Raw genomic sequence first — 25,380 nt, forward strand, 5'->3', positions numbered from 1 at the left:
CAAATACATTTAAACTAAATCAGGATTAGTATTGCTAGATGTGTAGTACTTAATGACAGTGTTTTATAAATTGCTAAATGAGACGGTTGTAGTAAATTACAACATAAATACATGTTTTAATTGCGATGGTTTGGTGTAATATAAACTACATTGGGTTTAATCATGTGGTCTGCTAAAATTTATTCTAGTCAACTTAGTAATCAATTGTTATAACCATCAATATTAAAGGATATAGTTTCTGCAATTTAACGTTTACGTAAATTAACTGTTTACGTTATAACAAAAATTATATTACACCGCTTTTTTAATATTTTATTCGAGATGACGTCGATAAACACATTTTGTTCAAAAGTAACAAGTATTTCTATTGACATAAGAATAACAGGGTATACTCGACAGAAATATATATCTGAAACTTTCAGTATTGTTTTCTCTACCTAAAGTTTCAAGTATTTCTATCGTTGTTTACGTATCCCGTGTGGCAGAAGTCGCCCACATTAATTTAACGTCTCGCCACGACATTGTAACAATCTAGAAAAAGTATCCTCTGTTACTTTTAATCTCTTCGAGACTTCACGATTCTCTGACACTCTTTCTCATATTAATCGCATGGAGGCACTATTATCCTCGATGTTAAGGATAACATAATAATTTTTCAACAATAGCAATACGCCGATGTCTTTCCCTTATTTTCTATTTTAGCCCATTTCTTTATTGATAGGAATGGCTCCCAAAAAGATATAAATCCAAGGATTCGACAGTTTCCAAAAGTTCACGTTAAAAACATTAAAAAACCAATGATCTCCTTTTTACACTGAAATGTAAATTTTTGTAACGCAGAAAATGTAACTGTGCACGCGATTTGCACCAATTTCGATTCTGATCACAAATGTAGTAATAAAATTTCCATACAACACGATGCATACATAACTATAACAAATTCGCATCAAACTTGGAACGCCATTCAAAATTCCATTAACATCGACGTACGGTCAGCCCTGTGGAATAAACTCGCTGACATTAATCTAATATCGCAGCGAAACCACGAACGACGAGCTATAAAAACTTTAGCCTTTGTTGTCACACTGTCATTCGATTCTTCCATCTCTCGACTACGCTTCTTCTTTCCATTATACATCGAGATACAAGGTTTCCTCCTTCACCACGATATACCAACTAATCACATTAGTGAATTGACAAATTACAAGTTGTACATTAAGAACTTCTATAACACACACACACACAGTTCACCAATTTTACTGCTGACTTATAATTGAAAAATTTATCTATGTAGAACTTTATCATCAAACTTTTCACTTTACAAAAGAATGAAAAACATGATAAAAACTAGAACTACTTACACTAAAATACTAAAACTATGATATGAAATTTGTAAGAAGGAAAGCAAAATGAGAATTACGGGGAGAAGGCACTTACTATTAGAAAGGAAAAGCAAGCATTATCCATATAATTTGCAAAATTCATTCAAATTCGCAAAAATGTAGAAAATTTATTAAATTTCAATAAAAAGATATGTGTTAATTAATTCGAACACTCTGGTAATTTTAATTATTAATTACATTAATTCCACGAATAATATCAATTTAATTACGCAAGAGGATCCAGGATAAAACTAAATTGCACAGCATCTTACCTACTCGAAGCTAGAGAGAGGAAGAGAGAGATAGTGGGACAAAAAAATTAGTGACCGCTAATTAGGCTACATCGATCTGGCTGTGCGCGGTCTCAAGTAGTCCAAGCGTTCGTATATAGCGACATACGTGACACAGAAACACGGTAGAGATGTCACGCTGTGTTGCTAGAGAATTCTCGTAGCGATTTTAAAAGTTTGTTTGTTTCGATCGTAACAAACCTCGTTGTTTCCAAGCACGTGCGTCGTTTACGGAGTTTCAGAAATTACTCCCTTCTGATAAGACAATGAATCCGATCTGAATCTATTTGTAGCTACAAAGGAGACCCGTCACGTTTGTCTTTCTTGTACTCTGTTACGTGTTTCTTCGGATTTTACTGTTTACTGTTATAGATACATTTTATGCATAGGAAATTTCCAGTCGAGTTTGTCTAAGAGCTGCTACTTCCAGAAAACGCGTTTATTTATTTCTACTTCTCTTCTTTTCGAAAAAGGGTTTGTCTACGTGTTGCGAATTGTTTAGTCTGCTACCCCGTAGGTTTGTAGAAGGGAAATGTTTTGTTTTTTAATGGACCGCTAATGAAGTTGAAAAAGTTAAAGTAATCTCTAAAAGTTATTTTTCGATGAATTCAAAGTTTGTAATAATGAATCATATCGTAATTTTTGTAAACTAAAATTGTTTTATTAATCGCATTAATAATTCTTCGATGTAGTTCTCTATGAACGCAAGGTTGAAATATTCTTACAAGTAGTAATCTGCATGATTCCAGTCAGACATGCGTATATTTTTCAAATATAATTTATATTTACAAAATATTTCTGACTAATTGGTTTATCATGCTAACAGAGCAATAGAATTTTGAATATGTAGTTCTAATTATTTTGATATCTGAAAAGAGATCTCGTTTAAAATTGTTGAATACCGCCTGCCATCTGAAAATCACACAGTAAATTTAGTTCTGTACGAACGATATACTTGCAAATAGGAGAATATTGCGAAAAATTTACGGAACTTCGCAAACAATCTAGTCATGCAATTTCCGTAATGAATAATAGCAAATTAAATACTGTAGAGAATGTGACGTGCACGCTGGCTACGTTTCGCTGCGTGTTATTGAATATTGTTTGACCATCAGAGAATTCCATTAGAGGTACTGAAGCATTAGATACACCTACTTTGCAAGGTATTTTATTTTCTCATTCTCGCCAACAGGATTCCTCTAACAATATTCAGAAACGTTGGTTTCAATTACACACGTTCAGGCATTTTTCCCGTGAAATTACCTTGGAAGTACGAACCTCCACTACTAATCAAACGGAATGAGAACAATGATGATAGAACTTTTTTGGTGGAATATAAAGAAAAGTTAGGAGAAAAGAGATAACGAAAGGCAAAGCACATATTTGGCAACGACAGGGTAGAATTCATGCTGTGAGCGATGTTTTTGTGATTTAAAGAAACGTACATAAAGTTTGAAAATGTCTTCTATCTTGCATGAAAGTGTTATTATAGTATCACAACGTCCTTTTTTAATTTCTCTAGTATACTGACTCAAAGATTAGAACATTTCATCGACAGTCTGATCCTTTGACGATTAATATTCTTGGAAACTTTCAAAGCTTTGCAACTGATCATCGTTAAAACAATGATATCAAATTTTGCAATATCATAATGAGCGAACTAATGCAAAATATACAGTGCAAAATGTACTTTATTTGAAAGGAATGACGATATTAATTTATGAATTACTCGTCGATTATTCAATTGAATTTAACCACATGTTCGCGTTTAATCATATGTTCGAATTTAATCACAATTCCTCATTTACCTATCGCAACGTAGAGTTTTTCTCTGTTAATAAATATCACTGAATAGAAGCTGGAAAGTTTATATAAAGCGACGAGAATGTTTATCGTACGCTGAAATGTCAAATAGCTATTACTTCTACTACGTAGTGAAAGTTACGAACTAATTAGGCTCTGACAATAAACTTTTGATTATTACACCCGTAACAACCGAGTTCGGCTCGTAGTATGTTTAATTTTTGACTTTTCCTGAAATCAGTTAGCTAATTTACACTGTAACAGAATTATGTTGCAAAGTTCTCCGCAAATCAGCCAGTCAAGTTGCTCTGTAACAAATGCGTTTATTTTTATTCGGAGAAACGCGTTTATTTTACTTCTATCTCGCTACGTCTCTCCCGAGACTTAATGTTAAGAGTCTCGAACACAAAGACGGTGAAGCGTTTCTCCTTCGGATAAAGGTTCGTCCCGCCTGCAGGCAGAACAGAGTTATTGGAGTTACAAAAGAATCTGTCGTTTTAAGACATTGCTTTCAGGCAAAATGAACTAACCGCTCGCGAATTCGCTTCGTCATTAAGTGTACAATGCAAAGAAAGTACGTGTACTTGAAGATGCTAAGAAAGGCTCTCGAAACAGGGAAAACCATCGAGGTCCGAAAAGATAGAGGAGTAGAGGATGGAAGTTATTACTTTTGGTTTGTTTTGTGGCTTTCGACTCATTCTTTCATAACAATTTTCGAGCCATTTGACAAGAACTTCGATAATCAATGGCTACTCGAGAGATTATTTCTGAACAAAGGAAAGTGGTTAATTCGTACCGAGACCAATTCGGTAATTACTACTGCTAATAATTTCCTCAGAAGCGTAATAGTTCACAACGAAATCGTTGAAGCTAATTTTATGATGTTAAGAATAAAATAATTCTTCTAATGTATTTCCGATTTGTACTATATATTGCTACCATTAGATGATGATATCCGAGTTCTACTTACTTCTGTTTTCTCTTCCATCTTTTGATATATGATATGATATGTCAGTGGAAAATTTTTGATATACAGACATAATTTTCTAGTGAAATTTTATAAATATATTCTCATCTGTTAAGAGTAACATCTCAAACACGACACCATCGAGGGGATATTTTTAAAATATCTGATAATTATCGAGGCAGAAATTATTAGCCTTAAACTGTGGTAATCCTTATCCCTGTCTCTTCGTCAATGTTATTATAAGTTTTACTACCGCTAAAAGGAAGTCGATAGGAGGAAATTTTAAGGAATGACTCGAATATGGTCGCTACCCTCGGTGTCCGTGTAACTCTATAATGGACCAGAATATTAAAACTTATGGAAGCGCAGTGACCTACATTTCCAAGAACAGTCACTACTTTCACATATATTATATTCTCTAAGATTCCTCATAGAGAGTGAAAAGTCTTAAAAGAAGATGAAAGAGAGGAGGACGGTAAAAGAGAAAGGTTGCTGGGCGTGTGTATTTCTCTTCTATTCAACGACCCCTCAACGTTTGTTAAATAAACCTCCCACTGACATTCTCGCTACGTGAAATATAGGAAAGCTGGAAGCAAATATACATCTGCGAATTCTTCCCTCTTTCGCCCTACATGCACGACCGTAGCTCGCGGGTCAATTTTCTCAAGTCCTTTGTTATATGCCTCGCACCCAACAAACTCGACCCCCTCTTGCATATTCCTATTCGTCTCTCAAGTATACACACATATACACCGTGTGCCTTTGTACATAGCTAGAAAATAATTAGGGTCTGCCATTTTTAGATAATGCTGAAACAGAATATCAAATATTATAGTCGATATAGAAAAGTTTTGCATTCTTACGGTAAGTGTCGTTGAATTAAGTATTTGTTCTAGAAAGAGTGGAGAAAGACTTAAAAAATGCATAGAAGATTATTGCATGATATAAATAAATATTGGAATAAATATTGTACTCTGAATTTTATTCCAGATATAGGCTTTATGAAAGGTTTGTTCCAAATATATTAAATATATAAGATTAAAAAGATTTGCAATTTTCATACGTGAAATATAATATTAATAAAAGCGTGCAAAAGAAGATGAAACATTTCTTTCGTGCAATTGCCCTGAGCCTGTTTTATATGAATCTTCTTTTACTGCGTCAGTAATAAAACTTTAAACACGTGAGCATAATGAGAATATTAAAGATAAAATTTATATTCATATAAAGATTTTTATTAGAAGTAAGCTTCGAGCATTGGTTTTTGTAATGCAAATATTAGAAAATGAAGCTCGGCATTCCTATAGCGTTTATTATTGAAATCGAGCCACAGGAACGACCCGGAGCAGCGTTTGATTATGCTCGCCTGAAATTGCAATTTACATTTAAAAATTCAATTCCTTGCTCAGCAACAAAACCATTTATTCACGCGCCGCTGTATCAGATTACAGGATTAAGCAGATTCTCTTAAAACCGAGACTGCAAACTGCAATTCCAAACAAAATTCGTTCCCTAACCTGAATATCTTCTCCACATCCCAGACCAGCTGGCGATAAATTTCCCGATACTGCGATACTAGCCTCGAGCGTTAAGCTTGCACTGTTTATCAGAGAAGCTCTCTGCTGCTAACAAAGTTCCATCCAAAGGAGCACAAACGGGCTAACACGCTTTCTATTCGACGTATACGTCTGTTAAGACGTCGTGTGCACACGGCATTCTACGGAATTGTAGAAACGTAGAAGGCCCAGGCCAAATTTCATCGACAGTCGAGAGTCGTAGCTGTCAATCGGCTGTTTCGAACTCGCGTCGACGAAACGGGGCCACGAAAAGAGTTGGACGGGGAAGATCTCCGTAAATTCTGGTTGGTAGAACGAGCAGAAGGGATCGAGAGATACCGGTGACGGGAAAAGCTGGCAGACAGGCAGGCAAGTAGGGCAGAGGGAGCAGGTTTTCGTTTGCGGTTGAAAGAGCTACCAGTAAAGAGAAAAAGCCATTCTCTCTCTCTCTCTTTCTCTCTTGTTCGGTAGGTCGAGAGGGGCTGAATATTCGCGCAGGCGTTTCTACCACCGTCCATCGTGGCGCCTTGACGCTCCTCGCAGCTCCGCGTCCCGACGCTCACCCCGCCAATCGTTTCCACTCCACCCCGTCTGCCGCTTACCCCCAAGCAACCAACACTCGGCGCTGCTCGTTGCGCCTCGGTCAATCCGCGACTAGTATGGCGCTACGCGCTCCGACACGCCACCGTACGTAGCGTGCTTTCGCAATCGACGACAGATCGTGCACCGTGATACACGTTGAAAAACGGTGAAACACGCGCGAATTATTTTACTCGACGAACAATCAAGTAGTCTGACTGAAAAGTCGGCGGAGGAACGAGTTTCCTCGCTTCTTTGAAGGAAAGAAAGAAAGAAAAGAAAATATACGAGAAGAAGTTGACTATCCGTCGCGAGAATTCAATTATTGTTTCGCTAGTGTTCGTCCAGACTTGACAGATAAGAATCGAGTGATTGATAGGAAGATAGGGAGAGAAGCGTGAGCGGCCACTGACCAAGGGGTTGAGAGCGGCTATTTAGGGGTTGCTACTATGTAACCGCGTGCACCAACGCTTATCCGGTAGTAGCTCGCAGAGAACGCCGCGTGTTAAGTGCTGATTGCATTGCGGTGACACGAACTGCGATAAGCGGTCGCCAGCAACTGGTAATAAGTGAATTTCGTTTACAATTAGAGAAATGATAGCGTTGTTAAACGTGGTCTGGTGCACGAGGCCGGACGGAAGTCGCGGCAGGTGTCTGACCCGGCACGAGCTCTAGGGCAACGATGCGAGTAGATCGGTTGACACGAAAACCAGACAGGACAGAGACGAGCAAATACTGGACACGCGCGTTGTTTCGTTGAAACGTTTGTAAAGGGAAGATACCGCTTCGTTGCCGAGACGAAGTACGAGCAACGTCAAAAACGAGAGAAGAAAGAGTGGAGGAAGTGCTATCAACTGCACAGTTGATCGCTGATAAACATGAGAGTACCGCGTAACACGCTAGTGTTCATTTAATGCGACCTAACGATCGAACGATTCACACCGCGCGCTAGAGTTCCCGTAGCCCGCATCGCTGACAGCGATCTCCACGACGGTTCATCGATAAACAACATGGCATGTCCTTTTTCACGGGATCTCTTGAAGGCAGGCCGCGACAAGCAGACCGTCAGAAGCGACAACGATCGCTCGAGTATCGCCAGATTGGGACAGAATGGCGGTAGCAAGTCTAGACAATCGTCCTTTGAAGTCACGTCGTTGCTGATGAGAGAGGAAACCGAAGATGCAGAGGATATGCAGACCTTGAACCTGAAGCATTTGAGAGCCGCTGTACTCGTGCTGACAAATCCATCGGTATCGTCTTCATCTATTTCTATGTCACAATTAATTTCACGACTTTTTTCATAAGAGTACAGTAGAAAACCGAATTTTTGAAGTAGATACAAAGCTACCGTTATTAAGCGAGATATTCGCGCGCGAAAGTCAAGCTATTGCTTTCTTGGATTAGCGAGTTGAGAAATCACACGCTTGAGAAAGTTGAACGCAGAACCAAGTTTAGGTAAGACGAAGGCAGGGGAAAGGAATTTATGCGACTTCCCGCTTGTCGAGTTTGTCGCCTTTCGATAAATTTTTCATGAAACTTGGAAATTCAATTTTCCCGGGTTTCTTCTCTTCATCTTTCGGTTCCCCACGCAATTATTACATTCAAGGCGAGCGATTCAGGATGGGGAGGTGTAATAAGTAGAATGTTTGGAAGTTGTAGGTACATGTGTGATTTGTAGGGTGATAGAATTCAGTAATCGAAGCGTAGAATTCTTGATAAATACGCGGTGCGGTTATAATACGAGTCTCTGGAAAGAGAAGCCTTGGTTTTTGTTCTTCCAGAGGGAAATTGAAACGAACTTTGCAAAGTATGAGTTATTCATGGATTTCTTTTACTTCAGTTTCCTTGAATTTCCATTCACGTTGCATCGAATCTTTTTATTTCCTTTTTCTTCGTAAAATATATCTATAAAGTTCGCATGAATTGAAAATTTAATTAATACGTATGAATATGTATATGTATATTCTCGTTAGTAAAATATTTATTTAAAGAAAAATAACAATCATTTAAAGTTAACAGTGAAATAAGTTATTGCTGTAACTTTCTATACATATGTTTGTACAAAATTGTATTTGGAAACAATTCCAGTTTAAAATTAGTGTTTGTTTTGTTGATAATTTGATGACATTGTTGTATAATATTTATTGAGACATTTTTGTATTATGGTTTCTTCAAACTCAGTTTATTACAGTTTGCTATCTATCTTTTATCATTTGAAAAAAGAGTATGATGTCATAAAGCTTTTACACAGATACAACACATCAAGACAGAATCTGTAGCAGATGTCACCATTATCTTTGATTTGTATCACTTTCCGATGTTATCCTACATGAGCTAGCAGTTTAACCGTTTCTGTCCAAGGTACAAATTGAAAGCAAATTATTCGCAAATATAGACATTACTGCATGTTCCAAATGTAACAGTTTTCATATATTCAATTTTTTTGTCATAAATTATCCTTTGTACGATGGTGGATAATTGATGTTTTAAGTGATAGATGTTCATTTAAACGTACGCATTTTTTAATTAAATTTCATATAAAATTAAGTTCCTTTTACTACAGTAAAATAGTACAGTAAAAAAGATAGTGAAAATTATACAGATGGAATCTCGCTAAAAAACTGCACTGAACATCTTGTCAAAGTCAATATCAATTAATTTACCGTTTTACTGAAGCAGATTTCATCGCTTTTAAGTCATTAATATTTGAAAGTCAAAACTAACTGAAGCAGAAATTCAGAAAAATAAAATTTATAATACAGGATGTAAGAAAGTAACAATTGTCATCAAAAGCAATCCATTGTTTGTTGATTCATAAGAAGAGGGCGCCAACGTCTGATCATAAATTTTAATACTATTTTCGAAACATGTATCGAACTTCTTCCTCTCTACAAATCACTCACCACATAATACCAGATACTCAAAACTTTTCAAGTTATTTACTTTCAAAGTTTTCTACGTGCCTCAAGTGCAAGTTACATCATTCGCCTATATGTAATTGTCATATAATAACCATGCTTCGTATCATGTCGCCACTGGAATCTCCGTCACTTCTTCCAAAACTGGAAAACATATCTTTTCACCAAAGAAACAAAATTTCTTGCACTATCGACGCTATCATCGTTCATCCGAATGAAATTCGTATTTCATCGGAACAGAAAAACGGTAAAGAAATGCATTTGTTGTTTTATAAGTGCGAGATCATCTGGTAACAGAAAACGGGAAAACGAGGAAGAAAACGATTTGTTGATCGTTCTCGGAAGCGTTTCATTATCAAAGATAAAATCATCGAGATCGTTCGCAAAGAAACAAGAGCAACATGCCCGCTTGTAGTACAAATTAGAATTCTGACCTCGGGAATTGGGTCGGAAATGTGCAATAAACGTATACGGAGGGCTCCCCTGTTTTGCTGCCAGCTACAAAAACACGGTGGAAAATTTTCTGTCGTATGGCGAAACCTATTCCCCGTTTACCGGAGGCCAAGCGGTGTTCCAGAACTCGCAGAAACCTTTTCGCGCCATCGCACTCGATAAAAACCAACGCGTAATTCCGATCGCTTATCAGCCCTCGAATGATCGACGAGTCCAACGTTCGACGGATTTCGCTAACTTTTTCCGTTTCTGCGATTTGCGCTATGTGTCTTACTGAATTAATTTGAAAACCGTTTTAATTAACGTATGAAAGATCGTTTTCGCGATACAGAATTGATGTGTGGTGAAATTAAAAGAAGTTTATTGCGCGCAAGATATTGAAATTTGGAAGAATTGTTAACCACAGAATAGCAAATAGCAATTGGTAAAACTGAGTCTACGTGTTTGTGTCATTGTTTTATTGTATTTTATCTTTTAAGGCAATTTCGTACATAAATTTTATTTTGCAATTAAGTAAAGGTAGGAAGATAAGAAATTACGGTCACGATCTTCGTACAACGATTATCGCGTCCGCATCGCAATTCTATATAAATTATGAAGCTATGTATGAGAAAAGTACTCGTATATTAAATGATAAAATGTTTAGAACTATAAAGTACATTATAAAACAGTTATGAAAACTATACTGTGTAACAAAATTATGGATACTATAGAACTAGCGAAACTAAATTGGGAATCACGAAATCGATCGTCATTATTAACGTAATTTTTTCTTTGAAGCACCAGAGCGTATTATATGGAATAATAGGGTTGCAGTTCTTTGTGTCGAATAAGCCAATCATAGTCGTTCAGTAACATTTGAATGATAGCAAAGCCTTTTCACGATATTTGATTACTCCGCGCCTTAGACACCTGAATTACGCTGTCTTTTCATAACTTAATTATTCTTCTATATAGAATTAATAGAATTAATATTTGGAAAGAAATGAAAATTTGTATAATACCGAAGTATTAGTTATTACGTTAATTTTCTAACTTGTTCTTCGAATATCCAGCCTCTGTTTATATTAATTACATTGCTCCGGATAACCTTTTTAATAGGTTCATTTTGTAGTTATCCCGATTTCGCTATTCTACTTCATCATCTCGATAAAAGTATCATTACAACTGGAACAGTATCGAAAAAATGGGCCTATGAAGCGACGCACAACAAACTTCGATTCTAAGTCACATTTTAATGTAGTATTCAAATATCTATTACAAGATCAAAAATCTTATCAATATAATTCCATAAAAACAACTTAATCTTTGTTAATAATCGATGTATTGTAGATATTTATGAAAATTCATATTTCTACAAACGTAATTAAAAAGTGAGACGTTAATGGAAACTTATTTCACTTGCTAGATATTCTAAAGATACTTTACTTTGGATATTTTTTATATTTTTAAATATTATATGCATTCTGTGTATTTTTGGATACTGAAATTTCCAATAAAAAAAGTGAATAAACTTGTTCGATCTAATGATCGCGGTCAAGAGAAGAAAAATTTAATTGTTGGAAAATTTATTATAAAATAGGTGAGAGTTTTAACGAGAACATCGTTCAAAGCGGAACGAAATCGCCACTCAGTAAGAATGTAAGAAGAAAGCTGTGGTCATTCGAGACGAACCTCCGTGTTTTTTCTCCCTCTGTTCGTGCCATGGAACTCCCATTAGTCTCTAGCGCATCAATCGAGAAGAATCGATTCACTGTTCGCTAGAGAAAATCTTGGATAAAAAGGATCTCCCAAACTATTGTGAAATATCCGTGGCGAATATTTCTCGACAATAGATTCGCAGCATTATATTATAACATAATAAACATAGCGATTCATGTGCTATTTCACACTAACAAGAAAAGTCCACGTTACAAATACACGATATCACGTCTTTGCGATTTGAAAAATAGAAATCGTAAAAAATATCGATGCCAAAAGTGAATATTTTCAGTCGCGACATGTGATATGTGCGATTTTTTACTAGAAATTTACTATTGAAAATACATATAAAGGCCAATGCAGGCAACCGATGCAACGTCGTTGCGATCTTGCGATCTCTATATTTCCAATAGGGGGATTGAACGCTTGTATGCAATGCATCATTAAAAATATAAAGCTTCCGAGTCACCTAGAATCGTTATTGCAAAATTACGACATAGCATCGTTCATCTGCGTGTAATCCGCGAATTTCTAGACATTTTCCTCCATGATGAATTTACTTCGCTCTTTTAAGCATGTTCTTTTCTACCGTTACAAATTCGCAGAACAATAATTAAGTATTTGATTCGACAGATAAACGTGACATATTTGCGAGTAAAATTTTGCATTTCAGTATAAACATACAGCGAAATCTCGTTGTCACTGCCGATACTTCGAATATTTCGCGTTGGTCTATCCGAGGAATTCTTAACGCGGCAACGTTCAACATTCGCGAAACAATCGGCGTTTCAATAATTCGTCTCTGTTTAGCTGCGAAAGGAGAACGAGAGAGAGAGTGTGAGTAATGCGAGCTAACACGTAATATGAATTTCAAATCAGAGGCGTCCTGTTTGCTAAAATCGCGCATATTGCCCTACATGTTTCAGGCTACGAGCACTTAATTCGAATTTGATACTTCGAACTTCACTTCGGGTCGATTTCCATATCCAATGTCGGACAAGTTTTCAATGGCTAACCACCAAGGATTCATATTCATGCTTCCCCTTTTACCGTGCGGCATCATTCCCAAATTTTTGCCGAGGTCACTGTGTTTCATTTGGAAAATATTAACGTGTATCCTGATTATAGCTATTACTGATTTACGTTTCACGAACAGTTCGTCGCATCATCTGTTCGTTATTGTTATATCATATTATTTATTTGCGTACTGTCCACAAATATATTCGCGAGACATGGTGTTATCATGTACGGTAGACAAAGTATATGCAAATTGCAGGCAGGAAACATGATAGACAATTTTAAAATTCAATAACGCATTAATTCATTTCATATTACCAAAACGTCCCTTCGCTTGTTTGTAATATCAAATATGTATTTTTACATCTTATTGGACATTTAAAAAATGATTCAGTATTTGATTCCAAATTTCATGGATTTATCACCTATCTTCAAGAAATTTATATCTACGAATCTAACAAATTGTAAGACGTTAAGATAGTAATAAAAATAAGCTTAACATTTACAAAAATGAAAAAGTGAATTGTTCGCCAGTAAGCACATGCCTTCACCCAATTGTAACATCGAGTCGTCGCACGAGCGGAAGATCTTAACGTCGCGTCGCGTCCTCTAGAACTGGGACGACGCACAATGCGACAGTTAAGTGAGGATTCGGGACGAAAATTAAAATTCCCATGCCACATTCACAGACCACGTTTGCAGACAATATTTGCACGATAGCAGATTAGGTTCGAACATTCGCAGTCCACGTTCACACTTTTGCACGTTCTCACGTTTCACAATGTGAAATTTAAATGGCAGTTTGGAACAAAGATCAAAAAATACATATAATGTGCAGCTCTGCTGAAACTTGATATCAGGCGTGAGTAAAAGTCCGTTCGTTAAATCTTTTTTAATATTTTTCCTACTTTCTTGTTCGTGGAAAATATCTTAAATATTTATTTCTTTATCTAACCGCATACAGTGACGTATAAGTAAATAGTACCGATACTGGGAACAATCTTTCTATTTTTTATTATTTTCATGTATCCTCGCTTCCGTTTGGTTAAACACCTCGCTGACACTTAATAAAAAGCGGAGTCTTTATATAACTTTGAACATTTTCTTGAAATAAGTGTGGTCAGAGATTCACTTCTCGACCATGTGGCGATTACGAATGAGTTTCACTAAAAAGATAAAGAATATCCAGTGTAGCAGTTTGTAGCAGAAAAAAATTATATATCAATGTAATATAATAGATACCTTCTTGACATAGAACAATCAGAGTTACAGGATGGTGTGAACCGTTTTCTTTTAATTGTTCTTTAAAAAAAGAAAGAGATTTTTTAATTGGAAACTGAGATTATACGCATCTTTGCTCAAATTTTCTACATTTTCGGAGTAATAAACACTATTTCACAAGAATCGGTAAACACGAATGTATAATGAATGAGTGGGCTAATTTTCAAATGATTAGATTATGACGTACAAACGACTTTTACTAATCGTCTATTCTGGCGGCAATTACCGTTTACATTTATGTTACTTACAGGCCGATGATATATCATCGAATAATAAGAACAAAACAATGATTACATATTTCGGTTCTTGTCCACTGTATGCTAAATTGTGCAACGTCTCAGAATTGATACTCTGTTGAAAATAATTAGCTGATCGCTTGTAATTTGAGCTACTTGACTCTTCTATCGCATCGCGTCACGATCCTCTGAAAGCATCAGCTAGCTGCACGCTGTAATTCTTTACACGACCGGTCGTTTAACTCGGTTTACGGGGGCGATATTCGCGTTTTGAAGTTGTTATGCAAATGCGGGTGTAAAAGAAGGAGCGTGGAATCACGTCGTTGAATGGGATTGTTGCTCACTCGTGTATTCAATGATTTAATGGACGAGAGGGGTTGTACGAAGTACTTCTGCTCAATTCCATTATATTTACTTCAATTGTGGTTCATGAACAAATTGTATGGTGAAGTGCCTGGCTTTTGGAGGAACGACGTGATATTTAGTTTAATTAATTCTTTTATCGAAGAAAGTTTAAAACAACTGGAGGAAATAAATACGAGTTATACCGTTTTAAGTGGAGCAACGCAGAAATTAATTAAACGATATGAACCCTTAATGGTGTATTTCATATTTCATACTATTTAGTATTAATAGTAAATTTCACACTTTGATTCGCCAACAATTTTGCAGTAGCAGAAAACCATATATCTGCATTATATTAGCGTTCTACAAAAGACCTAATGAAATGACTTGACGAAGAATTAAGCAAATTTTTTAAAATTAAAAAATATATTGAAGAGATAGTTTGAGCTGGATATTATTGAACGCGTTGGCTTATTAATTAAAGAGACGAGTGATAAATAGTTATTGTAATAGTTAATTATATTAAAATCACTTTAAGTACAAGTGTAGAGATAGTGTATGCTGGTCTTAATCGTCGCTCGCTATATTGACTAACTACAATGACTGTTCTAGAGAGCACGCTCGCCTATTTATATCGACAGGTGTTATTATAAAAAGTTCAAATGTAACTCCATTACAAATAACGGCGATAACGTTTTGTCCGGAGTTCGTTTACCTTTGAACCTAGCACAATACCGTGGTACAATAATATGAGTCTCTCCCGTTTCAAATCTTTCGTTGACTCATATGCCGCTACAATTTTAACCAAGAATATAAATATATCGCAAGCAAAAATTTTGATAGGAAATGAACTGCTTCTTTAAACACTTTTAAATTAAAATCTCCCATACGATATTTGATCTAGAGCGAAAAATTCACACAATCGTCAATGCAATACACAGGATACATCAATGGAAAAAGAGCAATATCAAGTATGTATTCCCATTTCAGTACGAACTCGCTAGCATCCGTAATCGAGTCGCGAGCTCCGTAACAAAATCTATTTCGACGAGATGAAGTTCAAAGAAATCCGATCGGAGGAAACGAAAATTGATTGTCGTTTAATAGCGATTCATAGGCATAACCTGTTGAGTCGACGTCTCCTCGGTATAAGTATCGATAAAATCGAGAAACGGTGTCGACGAAAGAGACGGAGATCCTTGACTTTCGTTTTTTAGGCGGCTTTTACATTCTACCTTGGAGTCAAGTGGTTCGACGAGCCGGGTTGTTTAATCTTAATCGGACGGATAATACAGCTGTGTGCGAGACTGTTCGGTTGCGGTTCTCAGTCGAAGCAACCGCAGCTTCAAGGCAATGCGGCGCTGTGACAACCCGATGTGCGTGATAATTGCATTGCCATTTTGTGGAAACGGGGCCATTAGTCGATTGATTCGTTCGCGTTTCGTTCGGTCAATTTAACGTACGCTATGTAACACGCGGTACGTGTAAAAGATATCGGTAGATATCGCAAACGAAAGTTTAAAGTCAATTTTATTTCGCTGATTCTATCAGTAGAAAATGGTTACTGATGTTATGTACGATCACGTTGAGGTTTGAAATTGGTAGACGAGCGCTATTTAAAATGAGATTTAAACGGACGATATCAGACAAATGTAAGCGAATAGTTCTAAATTTCTATGTTCTATTTATAGTTCTTTTTTAGAATTTACTGAAGTAAAAATGACGATCTATGAGCGTGACAAGATTTTGTGAATCAAGTGAATAATATTGGAAACAGAGCAATATATATGTATATGAATGATGAATACTTGCTCCTTGTACAGTCAATGGTGTAAAGGATAAGTATTTGAACCAAGTGCATAGGATCACCGTATAAGCAAAGGCTGCACACTCTCCAAAGCTTTAGATGGATGTGCTTGAATGTAGGGAACTTAGGGAATGTTCCTGCATCGAGTGAAAGGGATAGAGAAATAGAGAATGTTTGAATGCAAGTTCGAATGGTTGTAAAGCATGTATATTCGAATTAGTTTAGAATTTCAGATTTTTAAGGAAATAAGGCGTAACGCACACAACTTTTGATGATTCGAACGTAATGTAAAGATGGCAAACAAGGAATATAGAAATCTCTCACAATCAGTATCTCCATCTTTCTTTTCCTTCGATATTATTAGACAAAACTCATTTCATATGTATATGCAAAAACATACGTTTTCTCAAGTATGTTAACATCGTAAAATGAAAACAAGAACATGCCCTATCACATGTTACATCTCAATATCAAATCTTTACATAAACGTATCATATACTCAAACTCTGAAACGTAGGTGCACAATCTGATCTTTAGCAAATTCCAGATTTTCTTCGTTGAAATTGGTTACTTCATCATTGTCGATCTTTGTTGAATGTGACACCTCAATATGAAACTTCCTAAACTATCGATAGATGTTAACATGCAGAGTACATTAATCAAGCGGCACTTTGCGGAATCTATTAAATCATATCAAAGTCAAAAGACGTAAAGTGTGCGATGTCACGGATTACATTACTGACTAACCTAAGATACTTCGTCCAGGTGACATATGAATAAAGATATTTTCCCTTGATATCACCAGATTTCTATCGTCATACCTATTTGTCTGAAAAGTCTCTTCAATAAAACAGAACTATTCCTTCGTCCTCTATGTTACAAAATTGACAAATAATTGTCCTCTACAATACTCTACTTTTTACTAATACCATAGTAGGCTTGGATCTATTTTGATCACTCAAAATCTTTAAATAAATTTTTAAATGTACTGAAAATATTCAGGACTACCTGTTAACGTTTGCGTTTTAGTATCCAGTATATTTTTTAATTGATCGTTAAAAGGTTTTTTTTAATAAAAATTGAAATTCAAGCGCTTAAATTGAGTGTGAAAATTCGCTCGACCTTGTATTCAAAAGGGAAAAAGTGGTACCACGAAAGGTTAATGCATCGCCAAACAGAGTTTCACTCCGCATCTATTCACCGAATTTATTCACAGGAACTTTCCATTCTTATCGATGAAACCACGACAAATAGCTGTATTTTATTAGCTGCTAATTAAGTAGGGGGTCTACGAAGTTTGTAGCGGAAAATTGGAATCGATAACGGCCATAATATCTGACCGCTATCAGATGGTCGGTTCGCGAACTTTAAATTCCCCGGAAACGAAATTCAGCTCGTAATATTTTCATTAGCGTCACTTTCTGTCCTGTTTTACTAACTCGCTTTCATCTCGTAGTTGATATTCGACCCTGATGCCGCACGCGCAATGCATTTCCTGGTAGTAACCAAACTTCGTCAGTATTCGACAGCAAACAGCCACGTACCGCTGACGAAAGTGGGAAAGAACACGTTGCACTTTAATTTCTGCCAGGTAAATAAAGAGCGCCGTGCTTTTAACTGCACCAAGTGAACATCTAGCGACAGCAGAGAGATTCACACGTCGTTGATTCCAAATGTTGACAGTTGCAGATAGATCGAGCAACCCGATTGAATTTATCGGAAAGGATTTACGAAATTTAATGTTGAAATTTACGTACGATTAAGATATCTAATGATATTTAACACAAAATTTTATATTCTGTTTGTATCATTATAAATCCGTTCACTCGCATCATATGTGTCTTATAAATAAAAAATAGACTTTATAATGTTCATCAATAAATGTAGAAGATCCTCTTATATTTACGCCCAACAATTTCTATATCCAAATAGAAATTACAATAATCACTGACAGGTTTGAAACTTCTGATTTTAAATTCTAAATTGAACGTCCCAAAAGAAAATAGAATAAAACTTTTGCAGAATCTTCATGGAAACGAAACTAATAAATAAGAGATACTTTTCTCTGGCACACAATTTTAAATTAACCAAAAACACAGATAACACAATCCAAGAAGTAATAACGTGGTACATGTAATGTGAATCTCTTTGATAATGGAATAATTTAAGTAAAGCAATTGTTCCATTTGCATTTACATTTTCTGCAACGTTCTCTCTTGCCCCGGTCTATCCAAACGCTTCCTCGGAAATCTCTTGATGCTCTCTTCGCTCAACGTTCTAACTATACGACTCTCATACTGCACTGGACCCGCGTAGAACACTCTCACCTTCCTGTACATATACATATATGTACTTTCAACCATTAGTTAATCGATCTGAAGCACATATCGCTCGTACATTTTTTTCCTACGCTCTAGTCACTTTGTTACCTTGAACAACTTTTTAACATGTACACTGATAGCTAACACAAAGTGTAAATCCACAAAATAGTTTTCCACTATACACATAATTTTATAGCCTTTCATAATTTACTTACTGCAAAGAAAGTCGTACAATTGTATAAACAGGGTTGAAATAGGATTGAATATTACTGTCCAGATATTGCTAATCTATATTTCACCTGGCTAAATTATCCTCTTGATAAACGATAATTGTAAGAAAATTTTACTTTGTATAGGTTTTCAATTTTAGAAACATACAGCACATGCAGAAATATAGATTGGTCAAGTATTACATAATAAGAGTTAGTAAAGTAAACAGCTTTTATTTAATAAACATGTGCTCAATCTCTATTTTTCTATAACAAAGCTTCAAGACGTCTACGTACATTGTAATAAGATTTCAACGCGGTTGGTGTAAGACGAAATGCTCGTCGTTAGGTTACTTAGAATTACATCCTTAAAGCAGTGTTACTGGATTAAGTGAAATCGAAGACATGTTACTATATATACAACATATGCTTCTTTGATCATTCTTTATCGCTTCCTTCTTGATTAATCTATAACTTTACAATATATTTAGTCGCTCAGTAATTAAATAATATAATAGTTATTAGTATTTCGAACAATTAATTTAGTTATTAACAGAAATTATGTTAATAGAACGTTAATAGAAAGTATAAAAGTAAAGGCGTCCAGCTAGAAACTCTTCAGAAGGATACTACAAATAGATTTGATCACACGATTACACTAAATCTGTTACGGCTTGTCAGTAATTCACGTGGAAACAGCGCCATAGGGAATATCGATTGCAACGTATTTATTTTCTTTGTGAAAATTCTTCGAACCGAGCGGAGAATTATCGAACGTTTTTAAAGAGGAACACTAGAATAGGTTGATTCGACCAAAAAGGGTCGAGAGCAATTAACCTAGGAAGTGGCACGGTCAGTGAGATATTATTTTTGCGCTACACCAGTTCCACTTTTAATTTCATCGCGCCATGAAATGTCGTATTCTTTTCCACTTTGCCGTTTAATTCACCGGATTTACGGAGCGTTAATTTAATCAGGTTACCCGCTTTCGTCAAAAAAAAATTATGACGATTCCGCCTGTGACCAAACCTTGTTCTTCAGTTTCTCGACGCAATTTTTTGGCCTAGCCTCGGACAATTCTTCATACGTTCGCTCAGTTCGGTGTCGCTCTAACGATAGAATATTACAGAATATTCGTATACTTTATCTTTCCATTAAATACTCTAAATAAATTTTTCCACCATAATTCGTAAATGATTGTTAGATTTGACAAATTTTTTTACTATTAAGGACACTTTAAATTTTGTTTAATCACGCTATGTCTAACAACAGTTGTATATGTTAATTACGTAAAAATTATACTTTAAAACAAATGACAAAATCCATAGAAGTCCTTGTTTCCGAGATCTGAATATTTGTTTCAGAAAGTGAATGTTCAAACGTTCCTTTCTTTGTATTGAGAATATTATAAGCTGAATTAAAAATTCAAAGTATAAAGTAGAATCCAATAACTAACAATTTTCTTGGAAAAACATTCCAAAAGGAAAGCAACGGTTTAGAACGAAAACCAACATCGTGCGAAACATTTGTACTACTTTTATATTACTTGCTTGGTATTTATCCTTAAAAGATACATTCATATTACACGAGACACGCCGCCATCTGTTTCATATTCCATTATTCCGAGCGGTACAAACGAAAAAATGGTGAAAGAAGGTAATGCATCACTTGCGGCGTTTATTATGCAATTCTTTGGAGAGCGGCACGTGTTAAAAATTAACGACATCGAGGGAAGTACCCGCGTTGTGACGGAAGAGAATGCAACATCCGGGCTCGGTAACAGGAAACTTCGACTCGTCGCGCGTTGGTTGGGGAACATCGCCGGATGTAGCATTTCGGATGACGCGTTCAATTTTTTAAACGGCTGTCGTTCGTCGAGTTTCTCTTGTGCGAGTTTCCTCGTGAACGAGAATTAAAGGGATTAAGCCTCCTAATGCTGAAAGCGCGGCAAATTAAAGCGAGTAGCTTTCACATCGTCTACTTAAGTTCCACAGCTGCTAAAGTTCGCTTCGTTCGCTCGTTTAATCGCTAATGGCTACCCCGTGCAAATGCAGTCGGAAACGATGATAGAATTTGACGTTGCCTCGTCTTTTTTCTGAACTTCCACGAAAATTTGAATTGGTTCTGAATCTAAGTGAAAATAATAATCTTCTATATCTTTGTTATCAAGTCAGTTGTCGAATCTTCCCAGAGTACACGTCTGATGTATACTGGTACATATTTCTTTTAGATCATCTTTAATATATGTTTCGTGACGTATTATAGAACACCCTATATATTAATGATCAGATGCTGTTCAAATTAGACCTCGAGCTTACACAACTACCTCTACAGTATGTTCACAATCATGGTATAGGGCAATAGATAATGCAACATCATAAGTGATAAGCACGTACTAGTGAACATGATTGCCATCGTACGTGTTGATTACTCATATAAAGGGACAAAACCATGTAAAAAATTCCATTTGTGGACAATGATGATACGAATGGCATCTAATGTTGATATAAATTTCACACTAAATTTCAGGCAAGAGTTGTGTAGAGTGCTCTCGAAAGAAATCTTTGTTTTGTACGAATTTTTAGGAATTACTTCATAAAAATAATTTCTTATTATTGTGGCCCAATAATTATTGGTAAAATATTGGAGGAATATATGGAAATTGCACAACAACAGTTAATAGTCGAATATAATACGAGTATTGTATTCTAATAACTGTTTCATTAGGGACATGGTTAATGGGACATTCAGCCATGAATTCCCAACAAATCTAGAGACAGAAACGTCTCTTGGGGGAGATCGCTATAACCAGGAGTTATGATGAACAGTTGATTATTATCTAACTAATGGACAATTGATTGTCGTTTCAGAAGATACGAACACATACACGTTCAAGAATTAACGTTTGGCAAACAGGCAGTGTTTCAAGTGTTCAACTTCAAGTATAGTGTGTCTCAATAACTTGCGTAGAGAGACTCGAACAACTAAAGCGCAATCTCTCGATATCCCGTTCTACGGTCATAAACGTGCCTTTTCTCGATACTTATTGCATCAAATAAAATAACTAAGCCTGCAAATTGCCGGTGATTCGCTAATGAAGGAATAGTCACGTCGTTTATCTGTCTTTACATTTCACGAAACCGAAGCCAACGCAATGATTGTTTCGCGGAATCTTCAAGCGCTGCCGACTCATCGTGCTTTTCGGGAAAACAGAGGGCAGGATAGAAAACGGATTGACACAGCAAAATCGCAAATCGTTTGTTTTCCCGCTGTTGCAGACGAACCGACGCGGCGCGTACCCAGTCGGAAAACGAATCAGAGAAAAACCAGGTTCGCGTTCAATTAATAAACGGCGAACAAATAAATAGAACGGTGGCATTAGATTCATCCGTTAAACAAGATAACCGTGGAAGGCGAATCGGGCACCAGAGAATCTTCTATTATTTCGACCGCGTTAAATTGAATTTTACAATCCATTTGATACGCATAAAAGAACGATGCCGACTACCGGAGGATTAAACCAGTCGCTAATCGCGAAGTAGTCGAATGGTTAGCTTTCTGATCATCGCGTCTCGGGATTTCCACCCGAGACCTAATAAAATTCTTCGCCTTTTTGAAAAGAAGAAATCCCATGGAGTTCGTTCAGAGAATATTTTTTCTTTTGCGCAATTTACTTTTTATCTACGAATATAAAAGCAAAAATAATATGGTATCCATAAATAGGAAAAACTTCATAGCATTCGTTAAATGGTTCTACGTGGACACGTAAACAAATTTACAACGTATGACGAACAATTTTCCAAAGGTTATATATAGATATAATAGCGGTGGAAGGGTTAATACCTAGAGAGAACGTTGGTCGTTGTTTAATTCGATAAAGGGGAACTTAACACGGTTGAAGGAGTCACGATAAATAACTTGAGCGAGGCCTGCTCGCCGGTTTCCGGCCGAGATACGAAAACGAGTTTCGACGTCGCGTCACCCTAAAATATTGTGGCCCTGATTTTGTGCTGCATCGAAGTCTCGCCGAGGTGCAAATGGAAAATACACGCGATACACTCGATCGATACGTACCTTCTCTCACTCCCTCCCTCTCATTCTCTCTATTTCGCAGCTTTTACGGTGCTTCAACGTCTCAAAATAATCGCCTGACTGGTGGATGCGTTCCGAACCAGATACCAGGGTAACTATTGCGGCCCCGTGGCGAGCCTGTGGAAACGTCGTGATCGATTCGGTGTTACAGGCCACGGCGAGGGCGAAGGAATAACGACCGCGACCGATATTCAAATTCGCTCGACGAACATGCTGGTTCCATTAAAAAGACTTGAGGTTTCGAGCTGCGTTTACGCCAGAAGAACCAAATATTTAGTTAGAGGAGCTGGGAGAAGAAAAATTTCAGGTCACGAATTTCGAAACAGCACGAACCCACCTTTTGATTTTATTCAGATTTTTCGGTTCACTCGTATTTCTCTTTTCATTATTATTTTAGAAACATAAGATGTAAAATCGAATGATTTTTAAAATAGCAGTTCACGATTATATAAATCGTTTTATAAAAACAATTGGTCTGACAGTAGGTAGAATGAAATTGTATGTGTAAGTAATAATCGAGAGATTAATCGGAGATTAACGGAAAACCAAAAAAAGATGAAAAAATACTTGTTTTATTTTAAATGTTGGAATTTCTGTTACATGCATAATATACGTATGTATAAGGTATCGTAATTTAGCAAAAAAAGTATTTCTCCTTTTGTTAACAGATATTGAAAGTAAACAGACATGAAGCGAGTAATAATATCTGTAATAGGATATAATTTGAAAGGGAGATATTTTGCATGAACAAATAAGTGAAATATTTCAAATATTTTTTCGTTCAAAGAAATACATTTTCAAAATTCGTGGAATAGCTTTTCCATTTCACGAGTATCGCAATATAACGAGTTTCGCAATGCAATTACTGAATTCGTGGCCTTATTTGCTGGAAAAAAGCTACATACGTTCTCGCGAAACGTTTATAACATTCTGCAATACCTTTTGTAATTTACATTCATAACAGTTTGTAACAATAATAATAATTGATTAATTTCCACTTATCCTAAACGAAAAAATTTTAACTGAATTGTGTTTATTCGAGTTTATGGACGAATAGATATGTATATATTCAGTGCGTCAATAATTACTAATTCATTTTGCCACATTTGTTGTTATTCGAAGTGTTTGCAAGGTACATATTGATAAATACATTCACATTTATGAAACTTCTATAATCAATTTTTTCTTCGATTTGATTGGTGCTTCTAAATTAAGCATCACGGTCAAAACTTAACAAGATCTGTTTCTTTACGAAAAACATACAGCTTAAAAGGCAACGAAAACTACATAATAGGTTTATCGTTACAAAAGAGTGATAACATTTCAAACTCTATTTCTCTTCCTGCATTGTAACAAATTTTACTACATACTCTTTTTCTGGAATGCCATCGTTTGCCACAACGTAGTCGTTGTAAACACCGTTTGACGGCTTTTCGTCGCCGAATTTGCGGTTTCGTATTGTTTCGGATTCTTCGTGTATCGTTTTTCAATCGGAACGTTCCATCCGCTTTGTACGATCCCTGTTATCGCTACTCTATCGTGTCACATATATATTTCCAATATTACTTCCCTCTTTTATTTACCATGTTTCCTATTTTTTTTTCTTGTATCTAGCTCGAGTCGATTAATTCCCTTGAAACAAGAATGCAATTTCTCGAATGAACGAGTTTTTACATAGACATGCTCATAATCCTCTGTATATATGGCGGAATGTATCAGGCAAAGACGTAAGTTTTATTGAGTCGCGAAACCCAAAGCGCGTTTTCAACGCGCGAAGACCCAAATATGCGTACGGTATACAAAAACATAAACGTTATTGTCGAAAGAAGTGTAAGTACAGATGTGGCAAAGGCACGAAACTTCGTTCCATGGAGATTAAATGAAGCTAATGGAACGGCAATTTCGGTATTTGCAATCTTATAACGCATTTTACCCGAAGAATAATGGAACGCTCATCGACCGGGAGGGAATTACGTAAACTTTTAGTGGTACAACACGTTGTTTCAATTTTTCGCCCGGTTTCTTCGAAACTCCAAACCAGTTCGCCGCTTTATCGTCGAGCTTTTCACTTGTGTATCCATCATCGACTATAAACACTGCTTTTCAGCAACTTCTGTGAACAATTATGTGTTCGTTATGATCTTAATTTCTGCTCTATTTAACTCGAGCAAAGCATTTTAAATAAAATAAAATGATGTTTGTGTATACTCACGTATTTTGTGCTAACAAAATTATATCACGGTGCAAAGAGATTGTGGTATACAATGATAAATATAAAATATGAGTGAGAAAACATCTCTATCTTAATTTTCGTAATTGGATTTTAAATTTCATTGCTTCGTGTTCAAAGAATGATTGCTCCGACCTATGTTCTTCCATTCCCGAACTACAGCAAGATTATTTTCTTCTTAAAAGTGCGATGC

The 25,380-nt window shown here is 36.1% G+C and overlaps 1 protein-coding gene across 1 annotated transcript in view; it reads left to right on the top strand.

Annotated features, from left to right (window-relative positions):
* The first annotated feature begins 6,599 nt into the window (after positions 1-6,599).
* The window catches only part of LOC117243170 (head-specific guanylate cyclase), a 48,295-nt gene continuing 29,514 nt past the window's right edge, over positions 6,600-25,380 (top strand). The window contains exon 1 of the mRNA XM_033510423.1: positions 6,600-7,827. Coding sequence (XP_033366314.1) covers positions 7,588-7,827 — 240 coding nt within the window. The 5' untranslated portion in view covers positions 6,600-7,587. The remainder of the gene's footprint in view (positions 7,828-25,380) is intronic.

The sequence above is a fragment of the Bombus vosnesenskii genome, unplaced genomic scaffold, assembly GCF_011952255.1.
Source record: "Bombus vosnesenskii isolate JDL3184/JDL3185 unplaced genomic scaffold, Bvos_JDL3184-5_v1.1 scf7180000013262, whole genome shotgun sequence".
Classification (NCBI taxonomy): Eukaryota; Metazoa; Arthropoda; class Insecta; order Hymenoptera; family Apidae; genus Bombus; species Bombus vosnesenskii.